This window comes from Myxocyprinus asiaticus, chromosome 14 (assembly GCF_019703515.2).
Source record: "Myxocyprinus asiaticus isolate MX2 ecotype Aquarium Trade chromosome 14, UBuf_Myxa_2, whole genome shotgun sequence".
NCBI lineage: Eukaryota > Metazoa > Chordata > Actinopteri > Cypriniformes > Catostomidae > Myxocyprinus > Myxocyprinus asiaticus.
The window spans coordinates 34,429,048-34,454,978 of record NC_059357.1 but is presented as its reverse complement, the minus strand read 5'-3'; the positions used below and the strand labels follow the sequence as shown (position 1 = coordinate 34,454,978).

The 25,931-nt window shown below is 39.6% G+C and overlaps 1 protein-coding gene across 2 annotated transcripts in view; it reads right to left on the bottom strand.

Annotated features, from left to right (window-relative positions):
• The window catches only part of LOC127452095 (cAMP-specific 3',5'-cyclic phosphodiesterase 4A-like), an 88,617-nt gene that overhangs the window by 9,535 nt on the left and 53,151 nt on the right, over nucleotides 1–25,931 (bottom strand). The window contains exons 6-11 of one of the 2 annotated variants that reach the window (XM_051717289.1): nucleotides 23,445–23,557; nucleotides 3,138–3,231; nucleotides 2,789–2,952; nucleotides 1,796–1,894; nucleotides 811–975; nucleotides 574–673 (exon numbers count right to left, since the gene is read on the bottom strand). In XM_051717289.1, the coding sequence (XP_051573249.1) occupies nucleotides 574–673; nucleotides 811–975; nucleotides 1,796–1,894; nucleotides 2,789–2,952; nucleotides 3,138–3,231; nucleotides 23,445–23,557 (735 nt within the window). Of the gene's footprint in view, nucleotides 1–573; nucleotides 674–810; nucleotides 976–1,795; nucleotides 1,895–2,788; nucleotides 2,953–3,137; nucleotides 3,232–19,669; nucleotides 20,859–23,444; nucleotides 23,558–25,931 lie in introns of those variants that run through there. The other variant, XM_051717291.1, reaches the window with a different exon arrangement.

The following is a 25,931-nucleotide window of genomic DNA, read 5'->3' as shown; positions in this document are numbered from 1 at the left end:
TTTGAAGCTGCTATAGAGCCCAGACCTTTGCTGTTGTCATATGTCTGGATATGCGAGCCTATGCTGGACTGGCTATAGTGAGCAGCGGGACTTTTTCTGGTGGGCCAGCAGATGTTTATATACATATAATTCAAAGCAAGAAAAAAGTTCTGATATCATCAGGACGGCCCATCTGGTTGACATTTTATTTCAAGTGTCTCTCCAACCCATTTGCAACCTATACTACTTTCTCATTCTCATTCTGCCAACTCTGTTCGCTTTAGATCAACAACAGAGAGATGTGGCTTGCTCACGCGAGAGATCCAGTGCCCTCGTTAAAAGCGTGAGAGTGAATCTTCACTTCATATAATGTATGATGTCTCATAAAGCTATAGGCAAAAGCTTGTTGGTCCTGACAATGCCAAATGTCTGATTCCATCAGAAAATAACGAATTACCTGAAATGCATCTTTATAGAAAACGGGGCCACAGAACAGATGCTTAAAACCTGAGCTTACCTAATATATTAATATTATTAGTTTTCTGCCTTGCAAACACTGGAAATGCCAATCTAGTTTTTACAGTGTGGACTCACTGGTGTTGATGAGAAACTGGTTGGAAACTCCAGGGTGGTCTACGTCATGAATGGCAGCAGCGAACAATGCAGCCAGGATTTCAAGATCAGTGAAAACCGCCTGGTGGGAAGATGCAGTAGTATGGTAAAATGGTAATTATGTAAAAAGATGAATTTTGCATTTTAATGCATTTCATAAAAAAATTATTTGCACATTTTTGAATGGGCAATGAATATCCCCTGTTAGCATGTACTCACGTCCAGTGCTGGTGTGGACAGCAGCACATGTGTTGACTGTGTGACATCAGCGGCATGCAGGCTGTTGTGATAGGCCACATTGGCATGGTAGTGGTCTTCCAGTGTCATCACATAGGTGATAAATGTGTCCACTGGAATCCGAAATGTTTTCAACAGATCCCTTTCCTTTAACACATTACAGATAGAGGACAGTACAGTACGTGGACAGAAAACAAAGAATGTTTCAGAGTATAAAGCAAAGCATCAGCGGAAGAGTCATTATAAATTATGGAGAGGTTTGCTGTTGTAACTACAGGGCTCAACAATAAGGATGTTGTGAGAGTATTTTGGGTCAGTTGAACTGTCATTTACCATATCTGGCCAGTGCTACATTGTCACTACGTCTTACATTTGTTGATTGGTGTACATGTTTTGTTTATTTTCTTTAATGAACTGAACATGGCTGTTGTGAATTCTGTGGATTTAAATTTGTCACCAAGGAAACATTATCTAGCTGGATAACGTAGATTTTGAGTTTTCAAGAAAATTTAGATAATGACTTGAGATTGTGTTGGAAGCAAATGAGTATGTTCTTGACTGTATGCCATCATTTTCCAACAAATGTATGTGTATTGTTTTCATAGAGTTACATTACATTTTATAATTTCCAGCTATTACTGCAAATTAAAGACCAAATTATTTGTAGTAAATAGATTTTATTAAGAAAGAAAACTTAATGTTTGATTTAAAAGCATAAATATATTTTTCGGATGCATTTAAAATATGTTGATAAAATAAATGAACTATTCTGAACTATCTATTTCTTTGAAATAGGAACCACTGGCCCAAATAAGCCAGCAGATCCAATCCTTATTGTTGAACTCTGAACTAGCATACAAAACAAATGAAACCTCAGAGAAATCTTAGTAATGTCCCCTCTTTACATTTGCAGTAGTTTAAAAGCACATCACAGAAATATTTATAGCAAAAGCCAGGGACCACACACCTGAAAGATGGCAAACATGATGCAGCTTAGAGGTCTGTTATTGGAGTAGTTAGCCACATGGAATATATTAAGGCCCCACTTGTCTAAGTCATTTAACTCCTGTAAAAATACAGAAACTTCAGTCATAAGATATCCACAGGACAAACAGATTCTTACACAAATATTTGGTAATAATTGTGGGTTATTGGGTCCACGTGGGGAAGTTATAGAGTCAGAGTATAGTCGCTTTCACAAATACAGCCTTTTCCAGAAAATTAACACAATTTTTCAATTTAGAGGTCATGTGTGAACAGGACCCTTTAGGAAATATCGGTAAATCAGCTCTGGCAATTTCCGGCAATGAGAAGTTGTAATACTACCGGCAAAGTTTAGTTTTGATGCGATGTCTGAACAAAGTCGTAAGATTAAAGGGATAGTTCACCCCAAAATGAAAATTCTTTCATCATTTGCTCACACTCATGCCATTCCAGACGTGTATGACTTTCTTTCTTCTACAGAACACAAATGAAGATATTTAGAAGAATATCTCAGCTCTGTAGGTCCTTACAATGCAAGTGAATGGTGACCAGTGAGTAAATGATGAGAGAATATTTATTTTTGGGTGAACTAACCCTTTAATTGTTTGATGTTTGAGCATCAAACTCTGATATAAGAAGTCTGCTTTAGGCCAGTAACAAAGTTCTGACAAAAATGACACAATTACTTGTCGCAACTCTCTGCCTTTGAAAGCTAGCTATAGTATTTTATTCCCTACAGTTTCATTTGAAGTCATTGAATACAATGTCATTGGGTCATGTGCAACTGCATAAATGTAAACATGTAATAAATGAAAACATCAACAACATTACGGATCACGTACATTCAGACACAAATAAGTCATACCCCATAAGTCATGTTTTCAAACTAAAAGATTACACTTCCGACTAAGCCTAACAATTTTACTGCCATTTAATGGGTTTCATATGTGAAAGTGGCAGATGAGTGTGCCCGTACCCTTGCCAGTGCGTCCTCTTGTTCAGTTTTGACCCCAAAGCGGGGTAGGGCTGCACTAGTGAGGCTTGAGCTATGTGTAAGCTTCTTGACACCACTGATGTGAGACATCGGTTTCTCTCGCTCCCGGAGGGTTGGAGATGGAATTTCCACCTCATTCTGCTTATCTTGAAGACAAAAAATATATAAACCTTTAACAGATGACAGCTCATTTAAAATCAGTAAACATCAGATGTTTTAGAGCAATAAATGCATTCCAATACAAGCTATTGCAATGCTGAAGTTAAGGTTCTGTGGCTCTAAAAATAGAAGCAAAGCTGAGAAGTACAGAACGGAGCCTGAACATCCTTACCTAGGAAGGTAGTAGAGATGTATTCAGACACCTGATTCCCCGAGCGACTCATCTCAGACAGATGAGACAGTTCCCTGTTTAACATCCTCTTGAACTAGAGATCAAATAGGGAAAGATGGAGATAGATAGACAGGGAAAAGGAAAGAGTGATAAGTATTTGTGTTAATACACAGGTAAAACCAGACATAATTTATGTTGTATAGGGCTGGTCGATATTTCTAAAACAATTAAATATGGATACATATTTATATATAGTTATGTGCTTGCTCTGAAATGTCTCAGTTTTTTTTTTTTTTTTACATTTACATTTATGCATTTGGCAGATGCTTTTATCCAAAGCGACTTACAGTGCACTTATTACAGGGACAATTTTAACACCTTAGAAAAATACGGAAACTTCCATGAACACTTTTTAATGATGACACAAGCAAATCTGATTTGAACTGACTAATGGAAATGAATCAACCTTACTAACTCTAACACCATTTTTGCTTTTAAAGTTTAAATCAGAGATGCAATTAAAACATCTGTCTTAACACTCTCATGCTCATGGGACATTAAAGGATTGCGAAACTAGTCTGATGGCATGGTCTTTCGGAAACTTAATGGACAATTAAAAAGCACATTCAAATCATCACAGTAGTCACAATAGCCACTTTACCACCATTCGGCCAAATGGTTCCCATTGCGAAACTGTGTTGTTCCGAGCCAGTTGGCACAGTTACAGTTACTTTTTCCACTGTGGTGCTGTGAAATCGGGAATGTACATAAAAATATGTCAATTGGTGAAGGTGTGAGAGGTAAACATTGTAGCGAGTGTACTATGGAGGATGATGGCATATTCCCGTTTTTAGGACTGCTTTTATACCTGGTTTTTACTCTGCATGCACAGGAAAGACAAGTTGCAAAAAAGGAAAGCAAAGAGAAAAAGGTGAAAGGTTTACCATCATTTGATAAAGGGCTGTGTATTAGACCGGATGTGAACACACAGTAAGGTAAAAGTTCCCAGACTGGCTAAAAATCACATTAATTGACAAAATATTGAGTACTATATTGATTTATTATGAGTTTTAATGAGCTAGCATAATAAACCTCCCTGAAATAATATACTATACTTGTTAAAACATCACCATAAAATTACGAAGGTACACTACACATTCACTAATTTTCATTAGCTTTTTTTAACTTCACCCAAATATTAGCGAACTTTGCCAGCTACCTAGAAACAACTGAGTTACCTTGGCATTGGCAAATTGACAATCATGAGCCCCCACGTACAGTACTAAAGCCTAAAAAGAAAGAGAAATCCGGGCTGAGAAGGGTTTATAATAGTACCGTGCTCAGAACCGTTCGGCCCGATGGTGGAAAAGTGCTAATTGTTGCCTAATTATACACTCACTCAGTACTTTATTAGAAACACTATGGTCCTAATAAAGTGCCAGACGTGGTCTTCTGCTGTTGTAGCCCATCAGCCTCAAGGTTCGACCTGTTGTGCATTCTGAGATGCTATTCTACTCACTACAATTGTACAGAGCGGTTATCTGAGTTACCGTAGCCTTTCTATCAGCTCAAACCAGTCAGGCCATTCTCTGTTGACCTCTCTCATCAACAAGGCATTTAAATCTGCAGAACTGCTGCTCACTGGATGTTTTTTTGTTTTTGGCACCATTCTGAGTAAATTCTAGAGACTGCTGTGCATGAAAATCCCAGGAGATCAGCATTAACAGAAATACTCAAACCAGCCCGTCTGGCACCAACAATCATGCCACGGTCCAAATCACTGAGATCACATTTTTTCCCCATTCTGATGGTTTATGTGAACATTAACTGAAGCTCCTGACCCATATCTGCATGATTTTATTCATTGCACTGCTGCCACATGATTGGCTGATTAGATAATCGCATGAACAAGTGGGTGTACAGGTGTTCCTAATAGAGTGTTCAGTGAGTGTATTGTGAATATTTGATAAATCGCCCAGCCCTAATGTTATAACATGGTAACATGTCATATAATTTTTAACCCTTCTGTTTTGGATAAAAAATTCAAACAATGTTTTGTTCTGGTCAAAAAAGACCCTGTAGAATACAGTAGATATACAGCACCTCCCTTTTGATTATAAACATTGCCGTAGGTCTGTTTCTCACACTTTACACAAACTGGCGATTGAAAGATTAGCAACAAATTCCATAGACTTCCATTGAAAATATCCCCACACATATCTAGGGATCGGGATATCATAAAGACTTAGGGATGGTCTCTTTTGACTTGGCCAGTAAGCAACCATCTTGCAACCATTTAGTAATGCTCTGGCAACCACTTAGCAATGCCCAGGCGTGGACTGGCCATTGGGAGAACCGGGACTTTTCCTGGTGGGCCGGCTGTGAAATGGGGCCGCATGGACCGACGCTTATTTTTTTTTTTTTTACTTGGTCGAAAGGGATTTTGAGCAAATTAAGATTAGTTTTCCCACTGTTTTTAACGATTAAACAGGTCAAAAATTACCCAAACATAACAGCGTTAATGCTTACTGAAATTTACAGGTGCTTCCCTGTGTCTTTAAACAAACGTAAGACACACATGTTGAAAATATCTGCATCATGTTTACCAAAACACCACAGTATGTGGTTCTGCGGTACTGCAAGTTTATAGCTGTGCATATAAAGCATGGAGATATTCACATATAAACAAAACCATAAAAACCATGAAGGACATTCTTATGTAGCAATTGTAACATTGTGTTAGAGGAAAGGCCTGTCTATAATTAAAGTGTAATTAAGTTAAGGCCATTGGGGGAGAGCACAGTGGAATTCTCTATTTAAATTCCTGCAATTCATTGCTATAACCTACAGGAGTAAAAGGGTCTTTGTTATACAAGGCACTATATGTTTATAAGCACCAAATATTTGCCTTAAATGGAAAAACAAAATTGAGCAAATTCAGCAGACAACACGTAACACAACCACACAGTCGCACAGCATGACTCCGACAAGACCCCTGGTCTGTCCCACTAACTGGTCCTTCACACATTACAATCTCCATGGAAACCAGAAGGTTTCCTTAGCAACTGCCTCCTCACAGTCCCTCTTGCAGCATGATGGGAGCGAGGCGATGGGTTGGGTGACAATCTGAGAGAGTAGGCAGGTGCTGTCTCTGACCTCCTCCAAGGTCAGCACTCTCTGTATCAGTCTCCATCTCTCCTGCACTCCTCCATTCTGTCTTTCTCTCTCTCTCTTTCTCTCTTTTCCTGTCCCTCTTCATTCCTGTCCTCCACATTCTCTCCATTATTCTACTGCTATACAGTTGACCTCTGCAGTCATATTTTTCCATTGCTTGTATTTGGATTCCTTCTTTCAAGATCTGCCTGCAATTGCCATCCCATATTATAGTCAGTGGATACATGCATATTACATGCAAATAATGCATCATCAAGTTATTGTCAAATTATGCAAGGCAAGCAACAGCAAAGGGAACATAATCAATTTTAAGTGAGATTTTTATGTGAGAAAAAGTCAGTTTCCTTGCATACTGTAATCCTGAATCTTCCCGAATTTTCCCTCAGGAATCAGTAGAGACCATGTCTCTCTATCACATGCAGTCAAGCTCTAAGTTTATATAAATCTTCATTTAAAAAACATTTTCTCTGTGCAACTGCATGTCACACACTGTACCAAGTCTCTGTCCGTACTGTGCTGCGTAATTATTAAAACATTCACAGAGTGCCACTGTTTTTAGCATGCATCCTCTGGAGGACCAAGCTGCTACCAGATCATGTGGAAAAAAATCAGACCAAATTAATACAAATATATGTTTCTAGCAGTGTTGGGTAACATTACTTTTAAAAGTAACTCATTAGAATATTGTGTTACTCTTTAAAAAAGTAACTTAATATATTTAAAAAGTTCATTTTTATGGAAAGTAAAGCATTAAGTTACTTTTGCGTTATTTTAGCATTACTTTTTTCTCACAGCAACTTTCTCTTCTGCTGTAATATGCATTCCATAAAAATAAGCCATGTATTGCATACAAGAGACATTACAGGTCATGCTAGCTACTGTACAACACTCATGTCAAAGCAACATAGTAAACTAACAGATATTTAGAAAGTAGGTCTTCAAGTCATATTTATAATAAAGAATCAATAACATGAATATGCATGATCTGTTTTTCCATCAACATGGCAACCAATATGAATAATGAAGAATAACCACTGTCTTACCTAAAGCAGCAAATTCCAACACTTGAACCTGCATCATGTATGTCATCATGTGCTGTGTTCATTGACAATGCTAGTCAACTTCAGATGTTTTACAAAAGTCAGGATAACATTCAGTGGGAATGCCAGCCTAACATGTTCAAGGAATGCATCTGATAATAAAATAATATTTTTTAAGTCATCTCAGTGCATGCTTGTTTTGAGTTGATCCACAGTGCGTACAGACGCCACAACTTCAGAGGCCATGTTGATACTTGAATGGAATAATTTTTAATGCTACCAAAAATGTCATAAAAACAGTTTGTTTCATGAATCAAACTACTTGTTTATTATAAAACAAAAATGTTGAATCTTTTTAGAAACTTAAAGACATTTAGAGACATTTTCTCTTCGTACACAATCGATGAAGAACAGAAGCGACTGATCCAGAGTCTTTCCTCATCCCATTCTCCCAGTTGCAGGGAGTTATAACACGGAGCAGTTCGGCTGCATAAGTCAGTGAATTGAGCGAGTATTTCACCCTGTGTATCATGTCGTGGTAAGTGGAAGACTAGTTTTATCCCTCTGCCTAAACACGTTTACTGATTTTTTAATGCAGTGTGTAATAACATGTATCAACTGCGTTTCACACAACCGAACATTGACCTCATATTACGCTAAAACACTAAATGTGCATGCGCTTTAGCGAGTTGATTAATAGGTGATGTCTATATCTAAAAGGTGATTGGATCTTTTATGTGCAAGGTGGGACTTCCTTTCTACATCCATTGACTGTTGGGTGCTAGCTTCTTGGTTGGGCATTCCAATTTCTCCCATTCATTTAAATAGAAGTGACTCATCTCTGCTAAATAGTCTCTGGCCTCACACTCTATAGAACTACAATGCCCATCATGCACTAAGTCTCCTCCCCGAAGTTTGCACACATTTACTTTTACAGTAGAGGTGTGCAAAAGCAACGCGTTACTTTATTTAAAAAGTAACTCCGATATTATGGTCTAAAATAAAAAATACTGCGTTACTTTACTCATACTCAGAAAAGTAATCTGATTATGTAACATGCGTTACTTTTATCGCTTTACCCCCAACACTGGTTACTAGGAGACTATTATCCTACTATCTGTTGAATTTATTTTACCAAGACTAAGTCTACTGTTGAGTATATCAAAGAAGGGCACAAGCAAAGGCAACATCATATTTGCATTTAAATGCTTAATGGTAAATATAAGGCATATCAAAAAGAAAACACAGCAGAAAATATGCACCTAATATATCTATGAAAATGCACACAAACACTGTTGTATTTTAATCAATATAAGGTGTATGCCAATGTTTATTTAATACTAATTATAATATACTGAATTAATTATAAATACATTGATAATTGAAATTAATAATAATAAGGCATACTGTGTGGCACCTCAAATGTTGTGCTGCTGCATGTCAATATGATATCTGCAGATCTATAAAAGGAATTGTTCACCCAAAAAAGACAATTCTGTCATCATTTTCTCACCTACATGATGAACATACATGATTAACTTTCTTCTAAAGAGCACAAAAGGTGATGTTATGCAGAATGTGAAGGACTAACTGCCTCATTCACCATTCACAATTATTGCATCTTTTCCCCATAAATCAATGAAAAGTGAATGGTGACTAAGACTAAGAAACAAAATCATGAGCTGCGTCCCAAATTGCGTACTTCTACACTATTCTATGGCATTTTGTAGTGCAAGTAGTGTGAGTAGTGTGTTTACACTGAAAATGCATAGAGAAGAAGAGTGCTATGAGTATCAGAAAGATGTACTTCAACAGATATAACATAATAAGTGTGTAAAGTCGGACAATTCATGCACTCAGTGCTCGCAGCTTTCCCTACGGAGTGGAAGGGGTGGAGTTACCTGAAAGCGATGCAGTTCTGACAAAACAATTGTACATCATTAATGTTGAATGTGGTAACTAGCAAAACTTCAGTGAAGACAGCACCTTACAAATGTGAGTTGATTGCTTTGCCATCACCAAACTCTGTTTGAATGTACGTTGTTTGAGATACAAGTGTTGAACTGAGGTTGGCTAACATGCTAAAGCTAGTGTTACACATGCATGCATTTGAAATGTTACTTCCATCAGCTGAAAACAGCAAATTCTTCCATGTAGTAAAAAATGGTTAGTGTTCCATTTGCAATGATAATACACTTTGAAAATTCATACACTACATGGGTGAGTGCATAGTGTGTAGTGTAAGTGCATAACGTATATATAAAATTACTCTGATGTCACTCTGCAGGCAACCACGCTTCCGGGTTCTTTCGAGCAGCGCTGCAGTGTTTATAATTTTGTATTTATCATATAATGTTATACTAGCTAATAATGTTTGTTAATGTTATTATAAAGGGATATCTATGGTTTACAGTGAAGAATTTATGTTGGTTCTTTCTGAATGTTTGGAACTTGATTCAATAGGCCTGTTTGCTTATGTTGGACATGTAACAGGTTGATGAATACTAGGCATGTCATAAAATATCGATATATCGATTATTGATCGGCACGTTATTTTATCAATATATTTTTGAGGCATCTATATATTAAAATTAGCCAACATTAAAATTAGTAGGCTAATTTGCGTACTTTGTAATTCACTGTAAGTTGGCGTAATAGTATTGGGAGACCACAAGAGGGTGATATAACATTTACTGAAGCAGGTTGCAAGGCACCGGTATCACAACATAGGATGGGTATTTTAGAGCTCCTTGCACAGGACACATGCAAACAAAAAGTTACCTTTTCAAGAATGAAAGTGTATTAAACTGATTTAATTGCGCAAAATGAATGATTATACATTATTATACAATTTCTCTGTATGTATTTTTGAAGAGGTTTCATTCAAGCTGCCAAACCACAAAAAGAAATACTTGTTTCTGAAAATACATTATGTAGGCTATATGAAGGATACATGTTCACAATATGTCATCCAGTGATGGCTAGAGTAAATAATCTTTGTCCTTTTGATAATGATCTGGGTCGAATTCAATGGAAAACTATGCGTGTTGCATTTCGTGGTTCTGCAGATTTTTAAGCAGCCTCTGGAGACGGCGAGCCCGTGCTGTGTATGTACCTTTATAGAATTTTTTTCCTTCAAATTTTAGAATGCGCCACGTCGTCTGCCAGACATGTCCGGTGTGCAGCCCCCTTAAATATACCCTGCCGCTCACACTTTACCAATGTTGTGTTGACAAATATATTTGGAAACACAAAGACTATTGTGCAACAGGCAGCCCTATATACAGTTGTGCTCCAAAGTTTGCATACCCTTGGAAAATTGGTAATATATGTACCATTTTTAAAGAAAACATGAGTGAGCAGGCAAAACACATTTCATTTATTTCTTATGGAATTCATATTTAACTGTAGGTTGTAACAGAATGGCACAATCATAAAACAAAACATGGCAACAAAGAAAAAAAATTAAATGACCCCTGTTTAAAAGTCTGCATACCCTTAGTTCTTAATACTGTGTATTGCCCCCTTTAGCATCAATGACAGCGTGCAGTCTTTTGTAATAGTTGTCTATGAGGCCCCAAATTCTTGCAGGTGGTATAGCTGCCCAAAAGTCTTTGGTCATCTTGCACGAATCGCACGTTTGAGATCTCCCCAGAGTGGCTCGATGATATAAAGGTCAGGAGACTGTGATGGCCACTCCAGAACCTTCACCTTTTTCTGCTGTAACTACTAGAGTGTCAACTTGGCCTTGTGCTTAGGGTCACTGTCGTGCTGGAAAGTCCAAGAGCGTCCCATGTGCAGCTTTTGTGCAGAAGACTGCAAATTGTCTGCCAGTATTTTCTGATAACATGCTGCATTCGTCTTGCCATCAAAATTTCACAAGATTCCCCGTGCCTTTAGAGCTCACACACCCCCAAAACATCAGTGAGCCACCACCATGCTTCACAGTGGAGATGGTATTCTTTTCACTATAGGCCTTGTTGATCCCTCTCCAAACATAGCGCTTATGGTTGTGACCATAAAGCTCTATTAAGGTCTCATCACTCCAAATTACAGTGTGCCAGAAGCTGAGAGGCGCGTCAAGGTGTTGTCGGGCATATTGTAACCGGGCTTTTTTGTGGCACTGGCGCAGTAAAGGCTTCTTTCTGGCAACTCGACAATGCAGCTCATTTTTGTTCAAGTATCGTCATATTGTGCTCCTTGAAACAACCAAGCTGTCTTTTTCCAGAGCAGCCTGTATTTCTCCTTTGGTTATCTGTGGGTTTTTCTGTGTATCCCTGTGTATCCCGGCTTGGTATCAAGAGATCCCCTAATTTTCAACTTCTTAATAAGTGATTGAACAGTACTGACTGGCATTTTCAAGGCTTTTGATATCTTTTTATATCCTTTTCCATCTTTATAAAGTTCCATTACCTTGTTACGCAGGTCTTTTGACAGTTCTTTTCTGCTCCCCATGGCTCAGTATCTAGCCTGCTCAGTGCATCCACGTGAGAGCTAACAAACTCATTGACTATTTATACACAGACACTAATTGCAATTTAAAAAGCCACAGGTGTGGGAAATTAACCTTGAATTGCCATTTAAACCTGTGTGTGTCACCTTGTGTGTCTGTAACAAGGCCAAACATTCAAGGGTATGTAAACTTTTGATCAGGGCCATTTGGGTGATTTATGTTACCATTATGATTTAAAAAGGAGCCAAACAACTACGTGATAATAAATGGCTTCATATGATCACTATCCTTAAATAATAGACAGTTTTTTTGCATGATCAGTCATATTTTAAAAATCAATGCCAAAATTTCACAATTTCTGCCAGGGTATGAAACTTTTGAGCACAACTGTATATCTGAAAAAATCCTGATATATATCGATAATCATTTGGAAGCTCTTCCGCTTATCGATGTGTGAAAAAGGCATTGATCCCAAGCCTAATGAATACACATCCTTACACGCTTAAGGCTCTTCTAAAATTTGAAATATGGCATATGAAAATTAAATCTACCTTAAGACAAAAAATATGCATCTTTACTGCTTAAATTATTAACCCACATGCAGTACATAATCAGATTTATCATCATATTGCATGTTCACTCTTAATAACAGCTGTTTTTGCTACTTACTACTTACTGCATTCAAAATAAATGTAGACATAATTTTAGCAGTAGGACATTATTTTTATTGGCAAACAGTAGCCTATGTGCTCTGATGGTGGAGACGGAGCCCCTTTCTTCCTGTTAGACCTTCCATGGGTTTTCTTCATGTAATATCATCGTTAGGTCATATTTGACCTCAAATCTGTCACAGCAATTGCACTTTTGAAATTTCAACAGTGGCTTGTGATCTGAGTTTGTGCAATTTCTTTGTGAAAAGTTCAAATCCACCAACAGCAGCTGTGGGTCAACTGGGTCTAATAGATTAAGTTACTGTTTACAAACAAACGCTTCTACAAACAAATGCTTCACCCCGCCCCTTCTGAGTTCCTTTGGTAGCCCAGAAAATAACTGTTGTCTATGGGCGCTTCACTCAAATTGCGCTGAAACTGCCTAAAATGTGCTGTTTGTGGGGTTGAAACACCCCGTTTCCCACAGATTATTGGAGATTATGGCTTCTTTAAATTTCCACCAGATCGTTGCATCAGTAAAAACATCTCCGGTTACACATGTAACCTCGGTTCCCTGAGATGAAGGGAATGAGACATTGCAGTGAAACGCTTTGGGGAATTCCTTTTCCACAACCTAGTTGAAGTCCTTGTATCATAACGCCAATCTTATGATTGGCAATGGTGTTTGAGCCTCGCCCTTTTAGGCACGCATTTGCCCTATAAGCGTGCACTCAATCACCATTTCTTCCGCATTTTCTGACTGAAGGACAAGAACGCATCGCTCATACCTCGAAACTCTGAAGTAGTAGTATGGCCAAGTTTTGCAATATCTCGTTCCCTTCATCTCAGGGAACCGCTGTTACATGTGTAAACGGAGACGTTCCCTATCGATTCAGTTCACTCTACATTGCAGTGAAACACTTTGGGGAACGGAGTCCCATCATGGGGCACTACGTAGCATCATACCCTAAGATACAACAGGGTATAAACACTTAGAAGAAAATGTATATGAGTTAACAGGCCCATTGGGTGGTGACTTATTATAAAATGTCTTCAAGTGTGTATGAAAATGAACAACCCCACATGGTGAAAACCAGACAGGAAATTAATCTTAATCTGAGGATCTATATGAGTATATAATACACACAGAATAATTTAATTCCTTCATCACCAGAGGTAGGGAGGGAGGTTTAATTCTTTTGGAAGTGCTTGTGACTTCTAGTGGGAGTAAACTGGATAGCAGCCTACACAGGCGGCTGTATTAAAATTATAACAGGTAGCCCTCCTGTAATAAGGAGCTCAGGCTCACCCGCTGGGTAGTAAGCTCTCTAGACAGAGAGGACTCGTGAAGCAATGGACGCCACGTCTAGGTTATAAAACCTCGTGAACGTGTTCTGCAAAGACCATCCTGCTGCAAAGCAAATATCCTGTAGGGATACACTGTTTGTCCATGCCTATGAGGAGGCCATGCCTCTAGCTGAATAGCTTTTACGCCAATAGGGAATCTCACGCCCTGTGATTCATAAGCGAGGGCGATCGAATCAACGATCCAGTGAGAGAGCCTTTGTTTGGAAATGGACATGCCTTTTATGCACCCTCCATAACAAATGAAGAGCTGATCTGACAGTCTAAACTGGTGGGTGCGCTTCACATACATGTGCAATACCCACACGGAACATAATAAAAACTGCTCCTCATCCGAATTAGACGGTGGAGAAAAGAAAGCTTGTAGGTGGACTATCTGAGCCCTAAATGGTGTGGAAAGCACCTTAAGCATATAGCCTTTTTTTGGGTTTGATGGTGGCTTTTGAAAGCCCTGGTCCGAATTCCATGAACTGTCAACCGACAGCACCTGTATATCACCAACCCGTTTGACTGAGGCCAGAGCCAAAAGCAGTGCAGTCTTTAGAGAGAGCACACGCAACTCAACGGATTCCAGTGGTTCAAATGGGGGGCTCGTGAGCGCCCTCAGCACCAGATTTAAGTCCCATGTTGGAACCATACCAGGGCGAGGGGGGTTCAATCACCTTGCTCCCTTAAGGAACTTTATGATCAGATCATGTCTGCCTAAAGAGGAGCCAGCCTCTGGAGTGTGAAATGCCGAGATGGTCACTACATAAACCTTAAGTGTTGATGGAGTAAGACCTGCGTCCAACTGCTTTTGAAGGAATGTAAGGATCTCCTTTATGGAGCAATTCACTGGGTCTTTGCTGCGTGAAGAGCAGTTGAGGGGAGCTACCGTTTATAAGATGGGAGCATTTTGTATGGAGTGTGAGTTGATTTTTCTCTGAGATGCCCGGAATGAGCCACGTGATTGCGAAATGCACGAGTGGCCGTGGATAATGGGCACAGATAGCTGCCACTTATCAGACGGGATTTTATCACTCAGAGTGCATCATGCATCCGTGCACAGCACTAATAGTGTAAAGGCTTGAGCTAGCTAACAATAGACACCAGTCACCCATGGTTATCACAGTAAGTGAATTTGGTTGGAGAGGAAGAAAGAGCTTTTTTAGCCTTCAGTGCACGTCGAGCAGCCGCTACAAGGTACACGCGTTATTCAAGAAGTGCAAGGAAGCTTTGCAATAAAAACTTGTTCCCGGTGAGAATTGTGGGGAATGGCGAGTCGAAACATAATAGAAAAAGCATGAGCTCTAGATTCCTATAAACACTATACTTCCAGGGGAATTCTTCCCGCTGGGGACTGACAGCGCTATTTGCGTCACAGTACAAAGATGCTAAAATATGCCTGAGGATAGCAGCCCCTCTGATCTGCACACGCAGAGCAGGGCGTGCGCCAAGTCTCAGTAAGCTCCGTGTGAATCTCAGGGAAGAACGACACTGCTTTCTGATCCACGGTCTTTTGATGGCGGACGGTGTGCAGGAATCATTCATATAGATGAGAATTTTCTGGCTCGACAGGAAGCGACCACTCAAGGCCGAGTTCCTCGACCGCCCACGCAATGACGCGGAGTAACTCGTATCAATGGCCAGTATCAATGGCTCCTTGACCGCCCGCACATTGACGTGGAGTAACAATCAATGGCCATTCTCCCATGTCTGATGCTGCTAGGGACACGGCATCATTATCATCATCAGACCAGCCGAATAAGACAACACCGACTCATTCACAGAGGGCTGGAGGTCGTCACGTGGGTACTGCACTGGCGAAGATGCTGCGTGGGAAGATTGAGGGGCTCGTGGGGCTTGCGCTGTCGCGAGATCCTCCTTGGGTTCTTTCATCTCTACCTTGTGGCCCCGCTGTGCTTCTTCATTTTGTCCCTCGAGACTTAACACAGAGGAAGCGGTTGGGAAGGCACGGGAGGCAGAATCGTCCCTCAGAATGAGGGCGACCCTAGAGTGGAGCATCTTGAGACTTATGTCCTCACAGTGAGGGCAGTCCATGAGAGCTGCTTTTGCATGGGTGCAGCCCAGCTCTCATGTTGATCTGACAGAGCAATGTGTCGCTCACAGGAACATTTGCAATACGACATCTTTAAAAAGACTCATACACACAAGCGGCTCTTTTATAGAGGGTTTTACGTCACTTGGAGGGAATATTACATATATATACATTACTGTGCAAAGGTTTTAGGCACATAAGATGTTTCACAAAAGCATTTGTCATAAGATGGTTATTTATATCTTCAGCTTTAGTGTGTCAATAGGAAATATAAATGTTAGACTCCTAAGCATTGCTTTAGATAGAAGAACTGTGGTGAATTTTCCAAGAAGCTTGGAACATCCTATCTGCCAACAACCAAGAAAAACTGTGTCCAGGTATACCTAGTTGAATTGGTGCTGTTTTAAAGGCAAAGGTGGTCACACTGAATATTGATTTAGCTTTTTTATGTTTAATGGACTTTGTATGACATTAAGTGATAAAAGAATAGTGATAAATATGTCATTATTTTTGAAGACATCCTCATTATGCAACATTTTTCACAAGTGCCTAAAACTTTTGCACAGTAGTGTATATATATATATATATATATATATATATATATATATATATATATATATATATATATATATATATATATATATATATATCAAAGGATACAGCTCCTGCCTGGATGCTGCTGGATGTGGGTAGATTTCTCGTTGAAGCGAAGAACCCGATGAATCTTTCGCAGGCGCTGAGAGTCAGGCGAAGAACGTCCTGATGCGTCTGCAGGGAAATACCGTCCGCTGGAAGGTGTCCGTCGACGGCAAAGAGATGGCTGATCAAGACGAGATGATTGTCGTAGTCAAGACGAGACGATGTTGGTCTTCAAGGAAGAAAATTCTGAAGCAATGGTGATTGAGCTCCCACTTATATAGGGCAAATGCGAGCCTAAAAGGACAGGGCTCAAACACCATTGCCAATCATAAGATTGCCGTTATGATACAAGGGCTTTAACTAAGTTGTGGAAAAGGAATTACCTAAAGCGTTTCACTGCAATGTCGAGTGAACTGAATCGATATGGAACTCAGGATTTTACATAAATTATGATATTTCATGGGTCACTATCATTGTTATAGTGTCTGCTCTATTAGACACAATTGACCCACAGCAGCTGTTAGTGGATATTAACTTTTTTTACGAAGACATCCCACAAACTCTGATCGCAAATGGCTGTTTTTGATTTCCAAAGTGCTGTCGCTGTGAAAGATATGAAGTCAAATATGATCTAACGATGATTTTGTATGATTAAGACCACCATATATGATATAATGGGAGGAATGGGACCCGTCTCCACAACCACAGCGCACGGACTACTGTTTGTGAAAGGATAAGTGAATAAAAATAATGGCATAATGCTAAAATGATGTCTTTGCATTTATTTTGAATGCAGTAAATAATATTGTTCATCGAAAAAGTTTTGATATGGAATATAATCATTTTGAAGTAAATCTTATTTAATCTATGTGGGTTAATAATTTAAGTAGTTAAGATACATATTGTATGTCTGATGGTAGTTTTCATTTCAAGTACCCACATTTTTAGGCTTTAGAAGTCTGTTAAATGTGTGAGGATGTGTATTCATCAACCTGTTACATGTCTAACATAATCACACAGGCTCATTGAACCAAGTTAAACTTGGTTCTAAATATTTCAGAAAAGAACCCACATGATTTCTTCACTGGTAACCACAGATATTGCTTTATAATAACTTTTATTAACACAAATAAACATTATTACATTTTATAAAGCTTAAAAGATTATTAAAACTGCAGTGCTGCCTATTTCCACCATTGAAATCTGCTGCGCAAAAGAACCCGTAAGTGCAGTTTCCTGTGGTATGGCGTCAGAGTAATTTAACCTATAGAGTAGACATGATAACAATGATCCCCGAAATATCATGATTTATGTCAAATCTTGAGTTTTTCCTCATCCAGCAATCTTGATTGAAATTTAAAGAAGCCCAAATCTCCAGTCTCTAATAATGCACAATAATGTTTGTTTTAACCCCACAAACAACCCCACATTGGTGCATTTTTAGCTCAATTTGTGTGAAGCACCCATTGAACGGAGCCCTTTTCTGGGCTGCCAAAAGATCCCAGAAGTGGCGGAGCGATATGTTTGTTTATAAACAGTAACAGTAATTTGGGACACAGCTACACAGTTTGGAACAGCATGGGGATGAGTAAATAATGACAGAATTTTAATTTTTAGGTTAATTATCCCTTAAAGCAACTTGGATAGAACAGATTTATTTTTAGGTACAAAGGAATATGTACAGAAAATAAAGCTCACTGAAACGACAACAGGCATCCGATTCCACAACCCAAGGTTTGTCACTGCTAGACAGAATTTAACCCTTGTGTTGTGTTCGTTTGTGCTAACACCTTTTGTGTTCCTGGTCAAAAATGACCGGCCCACTAAGATTGTTGATAAATCTCTTATATTGATTAACAGGAGTGTCTTTTTGTCACGTTTTTCCTTATTACTTCCTAAAACATACATTTAACATAGACAATGACATATCGTAACTAACAGCAGACTATCCCGATTCAAATGAGCTCAAACACAACATAATATGAACTTGAAATATTCCTCAAAGAATGTACATGGAAAGACGATGCACAAAAGGGCACTAAACACACATTGTGTGTGTGTGTGTGCACACATGTCCGAGGACATTATGTGTGCAAATACACATCCACATATGTGCTCATCTAAAGGATTGGCATGCTCCTGAACACTTAATATGTATTTTGTAGTCTAATCCATTAATGTCCGATGGCCGGTCACTTTAGACCAGGAACACTACAGGTGTAGCAAAGTGAAATAAAACCAGTAAAATTTGTGTGTTCAGATGCCCTGTGTGAACAAAGTCATGGAATTTTATTCCAACTGGATGAAATAAACTACAGTTCTCTTAAAAAAATAAAATAAAAAAAGTGTTAATCAGTCTTGACCGGAACACAATATAAGGATTAAAAAGTGGGATACAGGCAATGGCAGCCAAGAGTGACTCTGCCAAATTTAACATCATAAACATCCATGTCAAACAGCTCATACAGCAGTACACAAGTATAGGATAGAGAAACTATGCAGCAGAGCAGTTAAATGCTAAATGAGCTGGGCCTACACTACCACATATATATCAGGTGGAGACTGATCCCAGGCCATCCTGAGACAGAGTGGTGTAGAGGGGGCTGGAGGGAAGGATAGAAGGGGGCCGGTGTAGAGGAAGGGGGTAGAGTGAGGTGGAAGCTTCCTGAAGTGCTACGGCAGCAGCCATTTTCACTCTCCCTTTCAAAGTGATACTGAATAAGTGCACAAGTTGTGATTTTAAACCTGGACTGTCTCTTGCATTGTGAAGGTGTACGGATTGCACTTGGATACACCAACAAGCATTTCAACTCAATCACCTCAGCAACTTTTCTTTTTCCCTGTCCTAGTTACATTTTCACATTTCAACCCATCATCATCATGCGACAAACAGTCGTTCTCTGTTTAAAGGGATAGTTCACCCAAACATGAAAATTCTGTCATCATTTTGTCACCCTAATGTCAGGCAGAATGTTAGTCTCTGTCATCTTTCACTTTCAAAGCATCTTTTTTTCCATCTAGTCTGTCAGTCCCTGAAGAAAGTTGCTTAAGTTTGGATCAACATGGGTCAGTGATGATGAATTTTCTTTTGGGGGTGAACTAACCCTTTAGGTATCTAGCCAAGTTTTGGTAACAGATACTCAGCATTCTCTTTCTGTTTATAGTGGTCCTACCTGGTCCCACCAGCCAATGAGCCAGGGTTTGGAGCAGGTGTCACAGAACAGATCCATGAAGGGTGTCCTACGCTCGGCGGCCTGACCACCCCCATCCAGCGCTCCATCTGCGTCTGCCCCAAGCTCCAGCTCTGACCTTCTTCTCCCCTGCAGGGCACTGTAGCTGGAGGAGTGGGCCAGCCGGTAGCCTCCGGGCACAGGTGAGGGGCAGGAAGAGGGTGGCGGGTCAATGGCCTCTGCCACGCCCATGCTGAGGGTGACAGATGGCGCGGGCCGTTGGCAAAGGCAAGAGGTGCAGAAATGCACAGGGACAGAAGCACGGCGGGTGCTCCAGCAACATGAGTGCGTGGTCAGGGTGTGGGCAGAAAGGCCACAGCCTAGCCGGCCGGAGTGCTCCAGAGTGACGGCTTCCCCCCAAGAGGAGGGAGCAAATGGGGCGGAAGTCCGGCGGCGAGCGCTCGCAAAAACTGTCTCTCTACATGCAGCAAGCGGTACCAGAACCAGGCTCCACGACAATCTGCACACAAGTGTCCCCTGTGAACGGCCCACCAGGAGCCATCCAATTCCACAGGCCGAAGTGACTACATCTCATCCCAGCAGCTGAATAGAGCTGACCCCAATCGAGCAAGCGGGGGTGGAATGGACAAAGATGGAGAGATGTGACTGGCTGAAGGACACAGAGAGGATGCGGTGGGAAGGAGGACTGAGACAAAGATGGAGGAGAACAAACAACTAATGGAGAGGAGAAGCAGGTGACAGAGACTGAGGGAGGACAGGATAAGGAAGGAAAACAACAACAGTCAGACAGGTAACAGCAGGAGGAGACAGCTGAAAGGAGACTGATGGAAAAAGAAACAAACAGAAAGACACAGAAATGCAACAGCGAGAGGGCCTTTGGCCAAAAGTCAAACTACAAAAGAGCGATGGTCTGGAAAAACATCTTTTTCTTTCTCCGTGTTGATGCCCCTCCCCCACCGAGAGCTCCAGGACCTGGGCCCAGCGTTCCCAGCGAGTTGTGTTCAGAGCGCACAGTCCATGGAACACAATACCAATCCTGTTGGCACCACGTTGCTCTCTTCCGCAGCCGTTAAATCCACACACAGCATCAGACTCGCCAGTGCTGCTCAGCAGATCCGCTGCCTCTCGCTCTGTCTCCCTGGATGCTCTAGACAGTTCTCGCAAGCTAATCAGCTGCTGTAGCAGGAGGCGCGTGCTTGGGTGTGCTTGTGGTGTGTGTGTGTACGCGCACCCTATGTGCGCATGCGCAGCAGACAGCATGTAAGAGTGGAGGAAAGTCTGTATGTGTGTGTGTGTGTGTGTGTGTGTGTGTGTGTGTGTGTGAAGGTGTATGTGTGTGATTGCATATGTATTTAATAGTCTGAGAAAAAAGAGAATGAATCTAAGCTTTGTGTGTTTACCTTCTGTGCATGAACGATTCTGCTTGTGTGTGTGTGTGTGTGTGTATGTGTGTGTTTATATGTGTCATGTGCTTCAACATACAAGCAAGCGCTCTGCCTCTCTGTGTCACCAAAGAGATGTTCCATTCACACACGGCTTAACACACACACACACACACACACACACACACACACACACACTCCTTTCTTCCCATGTTGACATTCATCTTATCAAACATCCAAAACACAAGTAACACAGGTATAATATGGCATATGGCAACAACCGTACAAAAATTGCACATCCACAGCCTTCTCTTTCAGGGTAAGGGAAAATTGAACTATCTCTTTAAATGGGGAAGCTATGAAAGAGAGCAACTGATTTTTCATTGGCCGGTGTTGAAATCACATGCCTTATGGCCACAGTGAAGAGCCAATTGTTAGACCAGCAGGGTAGACCTTGCTGCGGCTCGATAGCAACGAAGGTTACAGCAAAAACACTGGCATCAGGACCAAACTGCTCCCCCTCCTCCCTTATTTTATGTCCTCACTTCCACAAATCCTCTCCTTTGCAGTCTTCCTCTGCTTTTTTTCCCTCTCTTTTCACCTTCTCTCCTACATTAAACCAGCACAGCTTATATGACAAGCCTGATAAAGATGCACACAAAAGCTATTTGGCTCCATGTTTACAGATAATTAAATATACATAAAAAACAGCACTTATATGGAATGGGACCATATCAGGATTTTCACTTGACAAACTGGCACACACAATCCGCTCAAGAATCTTTTTTCAATCTGCACATAGTTGCACATAGCCCTTTGGGCATTATAATATTACAGAATGGCAAATCTATAAAACATATTCTTGATGAAAATTAAATGTTACACATTTCGTAAAATGTGCAAGTTAAAGTATCTGGACACTAAGCCAAACTTAAAAATGAATGAATTTAACTTAACTGATAGATAAAATTAAAGATAATAAAATATCAAACCACGTGGCCTTTGCAAACAAGAATTAACTTCACAATTCCAAACCATTTTTGCAATTACTTTTACCCACTGGTGTCAAGGTTAGTTAATGTTAAAGTTTAAGTTAAAGCTGAAGTGTGTAGAATATTGATGAGTTAGGAGAGGGACTATTTGTTTGTCCTCCCAATGAGGGACAGGGATAGTATTCAGTAAACCTCTTTAAAACAAACAGGATTTTTGCAATTCTGTCTAGTAACACTAGGGGTGAAAAAATTACACACTTTTGTTTTAAAGAAATAATTTACCCAAAAATTAAATTTCTCTCATCATTTACTCAACCTCATGCCATCCTAGATGTGTATGACTTTCTTTCTTCTGCAGAACACAAATGAAGATTTTTAGAAGAATATCTCAGCTCTGTAGGTCTATACAATGCAAGTGAATGGTGACCAAAACTTTGAAGCTCCAAAAAGCACATAAAGGCAGCATGAAGCTAATCCATATGACTCCAGTAGTTTAATCCGTGTCTTCAGAAGCAATCCAATTGGTTTTGGGTGAGAACAGACCAAAATATAACTCAATTGTTTCATGATTTCAAGGTCTTTGAGCTTGACGCATGCGCAGACTGCTAGATGGCGCTATGAAGTGTAATCGAGCTTGAAATCATGATCGCCAAGGAGACTGTTTATGTCAAGATTTATAGTGAAAAAGGAGTTATATTTTGGTGTGCTCTCTGCCAAAATTTATTAGATCGCTTCAGAATACATTAATTAAACGTCTGGTGTCTTATTGATTACTTTTATGCTGCCTATATGTGCTTTTTGGAGCTTCAAAGATTTGGTCACCATTCACATGCATTGTATGGACCAACAGATCTGAAATATTCTTCTAAAAATCTTCATTTGTGTTCTGCAGAATAAAGAAAGTCATACACATCTGGGATAGCATGAGGGTGAGTAAATGATGATGGAATTTTTAATTTTGGGTGAACTATCACTTTAAATATGGACATGTTCCACAAACATTTGGCAACCAGAAAGTGTCTAAACGCTTATGAGCTGCATATCTTTTGTTTTAGCATTTAAAACCCAACAAATGTATTTTCCTTAAAAAAAAATTGCTTATGTTATCTTTCTTAGACATAAATGCCACTTTGATATTTGTTATTTAATGCAATGATATTCAGATATTTTTAAGTGTGACTTAAATGTCCAAATAGTTTTTAGAGCCAATGTATGTGATCTCGGAATGGAAAAAATACATAGGGAATGCCATTGTGATGGTACTGTAGGTATAGCAGTATACTGCCTGTAGATAAAGGGTGAGACGGAGAGGGAGAGAGTAGAAACTACTACAGGAACAGAACTAGGCAGCACAAATGCAGCAGTAAGTGATTGAAGAAACACCTTGTTGGAGGCCATCTCGCTAACAGAGCGGTGGGTCTGAATGGTCTCCAGCTGGTCCAAACACCAGTCGAGTTCCTCCAGAGTCTCGCGGGCCATCTGCTGGTATGTTTCCTCTACACATGACAAAAGAAACGGCCATCAGCACTTCATCACAACAGCACTGTCACATGCACCTGGATCTAACACTCACTATAGGGCACAGTGTGAACTGTCATTGTGAACAGTGGGGATGTGGTTCTGCCAGTATTACAGAAAGAACTGCCTGAGTGATGTCTTGATAGTAAACTTCTTAGCATGAATATTTCAAGAGCTTCATATGGAGAGATCAAATATTTAATTTATTATGGATTTTTCCCTTACAAGAATGAATATTCATATTTTCTCAAACCAGAGGAATTCGAGAATTAAAATCAAGGAGGAAGACTATTGCTGTTAAATTGCTGCGGGACAGAGGTTAAAGCAATAGATTTATAAACTTGTATATAAAAGCAAGTTCACCAGTTTGTTCTAAAAATGATTAACTTTTCTATCACTGATGAGCTAAGTTGTCTGAGTGATTCAGTCATCAAATGTATTCACTGTGCGACAAAATAAGTACAATCATTGCAGCTCAACTGATGGGAAGTACATTAGGAGGTCTGTTGATGTCAGTGGTTTTTAAGCAGGGACTTGGGCACATATAGGCCGTTTACACCTCGTAGTAAGATCTGTCTTGGGCAATCAGTCTTGCACAACATTGAAGGACCGCCTACTCAGTGGCATTAAAAGAAAATAACCATCCAATCAGAAATCGTGAAAAAGCGCATACAAATATATGTAAGTATATAATGGAACTTCTTCGCTCTGCAGTGTCACAAATCATGTGAAGCTCAGTTAATAGGCCTACATTTACTCAACTAAATTAACTGAGAATTCTGCTCGAAATGTCATGTTTGTACCTACATTTAAAAGTAATATTATTGAGTGAAATGGTGCACTGATTTTTCTGTGCTTTCTCTTTCTTTTCTTTTTTTTTTTTTTTTTGCAGTTTATTATTGTGCAGAAACACACTGACATAAAAATGTATGTGTGTTGTCATGAAATCAGAGATGTCCCCTCGATATCCAAACACAAGTGGTCAGGAGATGCATTTGAGATGCATATTACTACCTGGTGTGTCTCAACTGTCCACTTGTGATTAATATATATATATATATATATATATATATATATATATATATATATATATATATATATATATATAAGGCAAAATATCCTCCTTTTTCACTGTACATCTTGTCTTTGCAGTCTCTAGGCACAATCATAATTTCAAGCTTGATTACACTTCCTAGTGCTTGACGCATGCGCAGAGCGCTAGAAGGCGCAAGGAAGTGTAATCAAGCTTGAAATCATAATTGCCAAGGAGACTGCTGATGTCAAGAATTATAGTGAAAATGGAGTTATATTTTGATCTGTTCTCACCCAAAACAGACTGGATCACTTCAGAAGATGTTAATTAAACCACTGGAGTCTTATGAATTACTTTTATGCTGCCTTTATGAGCTTTTTAAAGCTTCAAAGTTCTGGCCACCATTCTCTTGCATTACATAAACCTACAGAGCTGAGATATTCTTTAAAAAAATCTTTGTTTGTGTTCAACAGAAAAAAGAAAGTCACATCTGGGATGGCATAAGGGTGAGTAAATGATGAGAGAATTTTCATTTTTGGGTGAACTATCCCTTTAAGACCAGGTGTAAACAGGTCCATGGTGACATCATAACGGACCCTTTTCACAGACCTGTTATGACGCGTTTCCGCTCTCTTTAACAACATAAATTTATCAAACGTTTTTTATATTTCCAATTGTAAAATATTTAGTGTAAATTTATAATATTGTACTGTATTATATTACCCTGGAATACATTTTAAAAAATCAGTTACCACAGCTGCGATGAGGCTTCTAACACAGCTGCTGAGGGAGTGACAGAAAGTTTGGGCTATTTCTCTCTTCTTACTGCTGTTATCCAGCACTGTATGTTTTTATTCTTCTTTTGCAAAGCTGTTAAAGCGTAATCATTTATTTTTTTTTCTTTTGCTGTTGGAGCAAACAGGTAAGTAAAAATACAGTTTGCTGTGGTCCCCCATTCAGCGCCATTCAAGTTTACCCTGCTTTGCATCTACTTCTGCTCTCCAACCCGGATATGTGAAAAGGGTCCACTGAGAAGACTTTTGCATTATTCATGTAAGAGGTGAGAACATGTCGGAGACCAAAAGGTCTTGCCCATAAGGCCTCTGAATCTGCACTGAGCAGTCGACAGGCAATCGGAATTCCTGAACATTTGTAGCTGGCCAGTCTGTAGCTTTGAAGCTGTTGAATACAATTTCCTTCTTTTTTTTAAATTTTTTTTTTATCTTTTCACACTTCTTTTCTTGGTGAATCTGAATAGATTAACCTTTATTTCACAAACTTCAACATGGGGAGCACCTTTGCATTATTGCTGTTATGTT